Source organism: Chinchilla lanigera, unplaced genomic scaffold (assembly GCF_000276665.1).
Source record: "Chinchilla lanigera isolate Chin_1 unplaced genomic scaffold, ChiLan1.0 scaffold00063, whole genome shotgun sequence".
Lineage (NCBI taxonomy): Eukaryota > Metazoa > Chordata > Mammalia > Rodentia > Chinchillidae > Chinchilla > Chinchilla lanigera.
The window spans coordinates 13,255,238-13,265,052 of NW_004955464.1; the positions used below are offsets into that span (position 1 = coordinate 13,255,238).

The 9,815-nt window shown below is 38.9% G+C and overlaps 1 protein-coding gene across 3 annotated transcripts in view; it reads left to right on the top strand.

Annotated features, from left to right (window-relative positions):
- The window catches only part of Eif2b3 (eukaryotic translation initiation factor 2B, subunit 3 gamma, 58kDa), a 124,605-nt gene that overhangs the window by 1,010 nt on the left and 113,780 nt on the right, over positions 1–9,815 (top strand). For all 3 annotated transcript variants that reach the window (XM_005398724.2, XM_005398721.2, XM_005398723.2), the window contains exon 2: positions 3,678–3,834. In XM_005398724.2, coding sequence (XP_005398781.1) covers positions 3,687–3,834 — 148 coding nt within the window. In that variant the 5' untranslated portion in view covers positions 3,678–3,686. The remainder of the gene's footprint in view (positions 1–3,677; positions 3,835–9,815) is intronic.

Here is a 9,815-nt window from a genome sequence, read left to right on the forward strand (position 1 = left end):
TTGACTCTTTCATGGGCTGTTGGGAGGTTCGCAGATCCTTACTCCACAAGCCCCGAGGACATCACTTCTGACTAGGAATACAGTGATGACAGCGTATAGTCCCTCCCCTTGGTGGGTATTGAGTGTCACACTTACACATTTAAACATTTAAATGTGTTTTATTTAAACATTAAATGTGTTTACACATTTAAACATATTTGCAAGGAAGCGTGTAAAGGCTGCGATAATCTGTCCATGGTAGAGTGGATGCACATAGGGAAAAGGAGTCTGTTCTGCAGAAATGTGGGAAGGGCTAGGAAGAGTTTCCTAGACAAGATTATTTGTGGGGGAGTAGTATTGAGGGATTGATTGAGCCCAGGCCCTTCACACTAACTACATCCTCAGACCTTTTGAAATTTTAACATACACACTTAGTATTTTGAGACAGAGTTTTTGCTGAGTCGCTAAATTGCGCAGGGTGGGCTTGAACTTTTGATCCTCCTGCTTCAGCGTTCCAGAGTGCTTGTCAGGAATGGGCCACCATGGCTAGTGACATGATGATTTTTTTTTTTTTTTTTTCCTTTGGTCGTTTTTGAGACAGGGTTTCACTGTGCAGTTCAGGCTGTCCTTGAACTTACCCTGTAGGCCAGGCTGGCTTTGGACTTGAAGCGATCCTTCTGCCTCAGCCTCCCAAGTGCTGGGATTACAAGCGTGCACCACCATGCCTGGCAGCAAGATGAGTCTTGAGCTGAGTCTTAAAGTTTAATAATTGATTACTAGACACAGGAGAAAGGCAGCCTAGGAGTCAAGAATAGTATGCAGCTGGGCATGGTGGTGTGCACCTATACTTCCATTCCAGCTACTTCAGAGGCTGAGCGGGGAGGACCACTGGAGCCCAAGAGTTTGAAGTTGTAGTGCGCTATGTCCAGAGGCTGTCCATCCTAAGTTTAGTGTGGATATTGTGCTGTCAAGGAACAGGGTACCACCTTGCTGCATGCGCTGATCAATGAAAACATGGCTATGAATACCCACTGTACTTCAGCCTTGAGACAAGGTCTTTCTGTGTAGTTTGTGCTGGCCATGAGCTTACTGTGTAGCCCAGGCTGCCCTTGAATTTGCAGTCCCCAGCTTCAACCTCCCAGGTGCTGGAATTACAGATATGCACTACTGTGCACTCAACTTGAAGAACTCTGTCTTTTAAAAAAAAGTGCAGTGATCAGAATTATGAAACAGGATGGTTCTATTGGTGTAGAAGGCTTTCTATGATCCAGCTTTTGTCTAATAATATCAGTCATGTAGTGCTTATGAGAGGAATAGATACTGTTTTGTGGGCTTTATGTAGAATAGTTGTGTGTGTGTGTGTGTGTGTGTGTGTGTGTGTATGTGCGCACGTACATGCATGCCTGCACATACTAGGCAAGTGTACTACAACTGAGCTACAGCTCCAGTCCTCATTTAATCTTAACAACTCAATGAAGTAGAAACCATAATTATTCCTCTTATAAAGTGAAAAAAACAGAGGCATAAAAAATTTATGTAGCTTGCCCTAGTTCACATTGCTAATAAATAGTAGAATTAGAATTCGTGCCCAGGCAGCCTTGCTTCAGGATCTATGAGTTTAACCACCAGGCTGCCTTTCTCAAAACTGAGAATGCTGGTTTAAATGTCAGGCTCTTGGTAAAACCACTTGTGAGGAGCAGAGCTGGAACTCAGACGCAGTCCTTTGACTCTTAAAGAGTCGATTGCTCTTTGCATAATGACATCAAATATGATGGGAGTTAAATAACGCCTAAGTGCAGGATTTTTTGTGTGTGTGTGCTGGGAATTGAACTCAGGACCTTGCGTTTGCCAGGCAGGCACTTGTGCCACTGAGCTATATCCCTGGCAATAATGCCAAAGTGAAGGTTAAATTCCAGTCTGAGGCAGTGCCTACTGAATTGGAAATGACCATATCCTTAAATTTTGAAAGTTGTGCAAGAGCTTTCACTTTGTACCTTGGGTATACTGGGTGTTTGTTCGTTTGTTTTGAGCAGGGCCTCATCATGTAGTTCAGGCTGTCCTTGAACTCACTAGGTAGCCCAAGTTGGCCTGAAACTCAGATTGCTCCTCCTGCCTCAGCCTCCCGAGTGCTGGAATTACAGGCCTGTGCCACCATGCCCAACTTGTTTTGTTTTGTGTTTGGAGACAGGACTTTGTTAAGTAGTCCTGGCCTGGCCTTGAATTCCTTGTACAATCTAGATTGACCTTGAACTCAGGATCCTTTTACCTTAGCTCTAGAGTGTTGAGATTACAGACATGTGTCTCCACACCTGGCTGAGTGCTGCAGTTTAGATACTGATGAGTGATGACCAGGACCAGTTATTATTATGGCAAAGGTACAACACTATTTACCAATATGGTGGTAGATTTTCTTCTGACAAGTGTATTAAAATTATTCCTTGCAGCCAGGTGTGGTGACTCATACCTGTAGTCCCAGCACTCAAGAGGCTGAGGCGGGAGGATTGCTGTGAGTTTGAGGCCAGCCTGGGCTACACAGTGAGTTCAAGGCCAGCCTGAACTGCATAGCAAGAGCCTGTCTCAAAAAGACAAAAAAAAAAAAAAAAAAGAGAGAGAGAGAAAAAAAAAGATTCCAACATTTGTTGTAAATCAAAGAAGACTGCTTTCGGTTTGAATTAGTAAGGATTTATGACCTTTCACTGTGCCTCTGTTCTGTGGTAACTGCTGTAAAGATTCTTTTCAAGGTCAAATAGGTTTTTTTATTACCTTGTTTTGAGAAAAGGAATTAACAATTTGGAATGTTTCTGTAATTGGGTTCTGCAAATCTTAGGTTTAGATTACATTTGTGTTTGTAGTGGTATCTTTCACAATTAGGGATAATGAGAAGACTAGAGCAGGTGGCTGAATCATTAGAGGAATCTTAAGGCAGTTTTGTACTTCTCAGAGGCCTAACATGCTTGTTTCTGTTATTAGTCAGTTTTTTAATGTTTATAAGGAATAAAAATTCACATATTAGAAATCCACTTGGAGGGGCTGGGGATTTAGCTCAGCAGCACAGCACCTGCCTGGCAAGCGCAAGGTCGTGAGATCCATTCCCGGTACCGGAAAAAAAAACAAAAAACAAAAACAAAAAGAAAGAAATCCACTTGGTAAAGTCTTCCTTCTTCACAGTGAATTTGAACTTTATCTTCCTGTAAAACTGTTCAAAATGTATATATTTCCTTTGCCCTACACCTATTATATCTTGGATATACCCCTGACATGGCACTAATGATGGTATATTGTAATTTATTGAATTTGTCTCCTCTTTTTTTTTTTTTTCCTCCGGTACCAGGAACCGAACTCATGACCTTGCGCTTGCCAGGCAGGCGCTTTTGCCGCTGAGCTAAATCCCCAGCCCCCGAATTTGTCTCCTCTTAATAATGAACAACTCAAGGTCAAGGGCCAAGATTTCTCACTTATTGCCACCCCCCATACACACTTTTACCAAGGATGGATCTGAGAGTCTAGGTTGGTCAGAGTGTGGTAAAGATGTTTATACTGCAGCAAAGGAGCTTTTCTTACTTTGGTAACTAAAGTTGAAAGTGATGCACCAGATATAAATGGGTTTTAGTAATATAAATAAAAATGGGTTAGTACTGTGTCTTTTGATTAATGTTACATCTTTTTTCCTGGTAATTTTTTTTTTTCTGTACTTGCAGTTTATAAAAATGGAATTTCAAGCAGTAGTGATGGCAGTTGGTGGGGGATCTCGGATGACAGACCTGACTTCCAGCATTCCCAAACCTTTGCTTCCAGTGGGCAACAAACCCTTAATTTGGTACCCGTTGAACCTGCTTGAGCGTGTTGGATTTGAAGGTGAGCTATGACAATGATATGTACTCATAAAACTTTTACAGTGTTTGATCCCAGTGGTTTGTCAGCACTATGAGAGTAAATAAGATGAATGAGAGGAGACTGACATCTTTAAATTAGGAACATAGGAATACTGTGTGACTGTGTGAAAAGGGTTGAAAAGATAGTGCTAGTGCTATTAGACAGCTGATCTCCATAGTAATCCAAGATAACCCTTACAAGGATATCAGAAAGAACAGATTGGAAAGCTAAGTGCCTCATAATTGATATTTGCTGAGAATGTGCTATGTGCTAGATAATATATTAAGCATAAGATTACAGAGTTGAAAAAACAGCCCAGGCCTGAACTTCCAGAACCTTAACTCTAGTTAAGGGAAGAGTTTTCTAATTTTTGCTTGAGTGGCTAAATAAATGATGTTGCTATTAAGTAGGGAAAGGGATGTGGGACAGAGACAATGTTTGAACAACAACGAGCTCAGCGTTGGCCCACTGAGCTTGAAATGTCCTGTAGTTAGGTAGAATAAATGAGAATACCAGTTAGATTTAGCAGATGAGGGTGCCAGATCCTGGGGCCTAGTCTTCTGATCCAGTGTTCATGCCACGGAGAGTTACCTTCCTGAAACAGACCTATAATCATTTCTGTGTAGTAGTCTATGTGACATTGGTGTCAAGAGATATATTTTATTTTTATTTTTTGAGACAGGGTCTCACTATGTATTTCAGGCTGGGCTTGAACTCACTATGTAGCCCAGGTGAGTCTCACATTTGCAGCAACCCTCCTGCTTCGTCCTCCTGAGTGCTCGGATTATAGGACATGCACCACCATGTTTGGACAAGAGATATATTTTAGAGCTTTTCTTTTTAGAGCTTAATCTCATTGATGAAGGAGATTGTGACATACCTTAATACACTTTAAAATAGCTCACTTTGCTTTATTGATTCTTCATAGATTAGTCATCTAATTTTTACTTTCATAATATCTTTAGTTCACATTTGGTAGTTGCCTTTTGTGGGATATTTAATATTTACTACATGGAAGACTTTCGTTGTTGTTTTTGAGACAGAGTCTTGCTTTGTAGTGCAGGCTGGTCTTGAACTCACTATGTAGCCCAGGCTGGCCTCAAGCTTGCAGCAATCTTCCTGCTTCAGCCTCCTGAGTGCTGTGATTACAGGCATGCGCCACCACACCTGGCTGGAAAACTTTTTCTCACTGAGGCTCACTCAGAATTGGAGCAGGGGCTGGCTCCTAAATGTTGGACTCTGAAATTTAATAGTTATGCCTGTGTTCTTCATTCTTACTGTTAATGGTTTGGTGGGGGAAGTTAGCCTTTGTTTCCTTCCACACAAAAGAATATTTGATATTTTGAGACAGGGTCTTGCTGTGTAGCCTGAGCTAGCTTCAAATTTATGGTAAACCTTGTCTCTCAGCTTCCCAAATTCAGAGATTACAGGTGTGTACCATCACACCAGGCTCACAAAGAAGAATCCTGATCTAGTTAGTAGACTGGATTTGCAATTACCACCATCACTTTATCTACTGTACCTACAGTGTCTTCTCCAACCTGTGGAGATTTTACCTTCTCTTCAAAATCCCAAATGGCATTAATCGCTGTGTCCTCTGTGCTTCCATCATGCTTCATTTCTCTGTTTTAGCGCCTCTCAAGAACAGTTTTATACTATCGTTAATAGCATGGTGGACTTAGTGATCATCCTGAGAGCAGGGACTATACCTAATTAACCTTTTCAATACAGTATCAGCATATATACCAAAGAAATTTTTGTTGAACTCTAGTGCATGGCCTGCTTTTATGAAGTCTTTCTTAGCAAATCATTTCCATGTCTAATATCTCCATGTTTGTATCTTGAAAACAGAAATCATATTGAATTCTTTTCTGAATTCTCAATGGTTATTTTTATGTATTAATATTTGTTGAATAAATTACTGACAATTGGAGAGAGGAAGGAAAAAGGAAGGAATGAAAGTTAAATGATTTGAAAGAGAGAAAGGAAAAAGAAGAGAAAGTAGAAAAGAAAAAGTAATTGTAGTGAAAGGGAAGGATAACTGTGATTTGGAGCACTGTCATGGACCAAGTGGCAATTATTAGAGAGATACTAAAATCAGAATTGAGGGGCTGGGGATTTAGCTCAGCGGCACAGTGCCTGCCTGGCAAGCGCAAGGTTGTGAGTTCAATTCCTGGTACCGGAAAAAAAAACAAAAAAACAAAAAGAGCAAATAAAATCAGAATTCAGAGGCAGTAACATTTCACTGGAGATCCACAGCAAAACTGCAGCAAGGTTTTTTTTACTTTAATTGATAGTTAAATGGTAAGATAAAAATATGTTCCTGGAAATTTGCCTCATTTAAGTTCCTTTGCCTCATTTAAGTTCATTTAATTTCCTCATTTAAGTTCCAATGATCTGCATTGCACCAGTAATTGCTACTTTATAGGATGTAGAGATAACTGTTTTGTTTGTAGCAAATGAAGATTTAAAATGTGATCCAATTTGTATGTTTTGTGGAATGGCCTTATGAATTCTTTACATCCACAAAAAAAGTGTTGTGTAAAATATTAATGTAGACACTAACTGTGCAGACCTGAGTTTTCTCTGTAACATTGATTTGTTAGTTGCATCATCCTTAGTAAAGATAGTCTCTTTTGGTCCAAAGTTCTTGGTTTTTTGTTGTTGTTTTTTTTGTCTTTTAGAGACAGTCTTGCTATGTAGTTCAGGCTGGCCTTGAGCTCACTTTGTAGTCCAGGCTAGTGTCGAACTTGAAATGATCCTCCTGCCTTAGCTTCCCTAGTGCTGGGATTATACACATGGGCCACCACACCAGGCCGTTCTTCATTTTTTAAACATCTAATTTATTTACTTTTATAAGTGCATGTTTATAGTACATAATAATCACATTTGTCATGGGCAGTTAGTATTGTGTACAAGATACATCTTAATTCATTTGTTCATGTCCTTCTCTTCCTCTCCCTCCATTTCTCAGTCTGCCATTTCTTAGTCGCCTTCCCTTCTGCAAAAGATCTCTCCCCTGTTTCCTATTACTTATTTTGTTCTTTATATTTTGATATTTTGGGTTTTTTATATAAGAGAAACCATGCAATATTTAAACTTGTGTGTCTCATTTATTTCACTTAACATTATGGTCTCAAGATGCATCTATTTTCCAACAGATGTCTTACATTTGTCCTTCTTTAAGGTAGAGTAATATTCCATTATGTATAAATGCATTTTTTAATCCACTTTCTTTATCCATTCATCTGTGATGGACATTTATGTCACTTCCATGATTTAGCTATTATGAGTCATGCTGCTATAAACATGAGTGTGCATGTATCACTGTAGTAGGATGTCTTTAACTCTTGGGGAGGTACCTAGGAGGGAAATAGCTGAGATGAATGGAATTTCTATTTTTAGGACTTTCCATACTGATTTTCATTGTGGTTATATTGGCCTTGCACTCACTTTGTAGGCCAGGCCGGCCTCAAACTTGCAGCAATCCTCCTTCCTCAGCCTCCCAAGTGGTGGGATTACAGGTATGTGCCACTACCATGTCTGGCCTATTATTTGATTTTTTTTTTATTTTTTTATTTTTATACTGGGAATCAAAACTCAGGACTTTGCACTTGCCAGGCAGGTGCTATGCCACTGAGCTATATCCCTGCCCCCTATTTGATTTCTTGATGATAGCATTTTTTTCTGGAGTAAAATGGGACTTCAGTGTTGTTTTAATTTGCATTTTTTGTAATGGCTAGTGATGTTGAACTTTTTTTGGCCATTTGTACTGCTTCAGAGAAGTGTCTGTTCATTTCAGTTGCCCATGTTTGGTTTGGTTTGGTTTGAGTTTTTTTGAGACAGGGTCTCACTATGTAGTTCAAGTATAGAGGAACACTTGATTTTTGTGTGTTGACTTGTATCTGGCAATGAATTCATTGTATAGCCCAGGCCAACCTCAGATACACAGCAATCATCCTGCCTCAACCTTCTGAGCACTGGGATTTTAGGTATATACCACTATGGCTGGCTTCAGTTGCCCATTTTTGACTGAGTTTTTTTTTATTGGGGAGATTATGTGTGTGTGTGTGTATATATATATATATATATATATATATATATATTTATATAAAATTTCTTTATGTATTCTAGATGTTAGTCCTGTGTCTGAGGAATAGCTGGCAAAATATTTTTCCCATTTAGTATGTTGTCACTTCACTCTTTTGGTTGTTTACTTTCCTGTGCAGAAGCTTTTTAATTTGATATGATCTCATTTGTTGATTCTTGGTGCTGTTTCTTGGGATTCTGTTCAGAAAGTCCTTACCTGTGTCTATGTCTTCAAAAGTTACCTAATTTACCTTACAGCAGATTAAGTATTTCTCGTTTAACATTTCAATCTTTCATCTATTTTTATTTTAATTTAGTATCTTGTGAGAGATATGAGTCTAGATTAAATCTTCTGCATGTGGTTAGCCAGTTTTCCCAGCACCATTTTTTAAAGAAGCTATCTTTCCTCCAGTGTGTTTTTGGTCCTTTTGTCAAAGATCAGATAGCTGAATATTCCTGGAGTCATTTCCGCACCCTCTGTCTGTTCCATTGACCCACACATCTGTTTTTATGTCAATACTGTGCTTTCTTTTTATCACTATAGCTTTGTAACTTGAAGTCTGAGATTGTGATACTTTTGCTACTCAGGATTGCTTTTGATATTCTGTGTCTATTCTTGTTCCATATGAATTTTATTTTTTTTCCATATGAATTTTAGAATTGTTTTTTCTAGTTCTGTGAATGTTGGCATTTTGATTAGGATTGCATTAAATCTGTGTATCAGTTTTGGAATTATGGCTATTTTGACAATATTGGTTCTACCAATCCAGGAACAGGGGATATCTTTCTATTTTTCTGATGTCCTCTTCCATCTCCCTTGTCAGAGTAGTGTAGTTTTAATTGTAGAGGTCTTTCACTTTCTTGGTTAGGTTAATTGCAAGTATGTAAGCTTTCTTGATGCTATTATGAATGGTATTATTTTCCTAATTTCTTTTTGTGTGTTGACTTTGTATCCTACTCTGTTACTGAATTTGGTTATTCTAGGAGTTTTTCAGTGGAATTTTTTGAGTCATCTACAAATGATAATTTGACTTCTTCCCTACACTTACCCCTTTTATTTCTTTCTCTTGCCTGATTGCTCTGGCTAATGTTTCAAGTACTGTTTTGAACAGGAGCAGTGATAGTGGACATCTCTTGTTCCTGTTTTTGTTTATTTATTTATTTTTATTTTTTTGGTAATGGGGATTGTTCCTGTTTTTAGAGGGAAAGCTTTCCACTTTTCCTCACTTAATATGATGTTTGCTGTTAGCCACAAATGGTTTCTATCACATTGAAATAAGGTCCTTCTTTACCTACATTCTTCAGAATTTCATCATGAATGGATTGTGGACTTTGTCAAAGGCTTTTCTGTATCTGTTGAGATGGTCATGTGGTGTTTGTGCCTATTTCTATTTATGTGATATATTACATTTATTGATGTACATATGTTAAAACATGCTTGGATCCCTGGGATGAAGCCTACTTGCTCACAATGTATGATCTTTTTTGTGATTTGTTGCTGTGCCAGTATCTTGATGAGGTCTTTTCTAAATATATGTTCATTAAAGAGATTTGCCCCTACTTTTCTTTTTTAGTTGAGTCTGGTTTTGGAATAAAACTAATACAGGCTTCCAGTAATGAGTTTGGTAGTATCTCTTCTCTTTCAGTTTCATTAAAGAGTTTGAGGAGTTTTGGTGTTAGATCTTCCCTGATGTTTTTTATTTGTTTGTTTGTTTGTTTGTTTGTTTTGAGACAAGGTCTTGCTATGCAGTTCAGGCTGGTCTTGAGCTCACGTTGTAGCCCAGGCTGGTCTCAAACTCGCAAGGATCCTCCTGCCTCAGCCTCCCGAGTGCTGGGATTACAGGCGTGTGCCACCATGCCTGGCTTCCCTGATG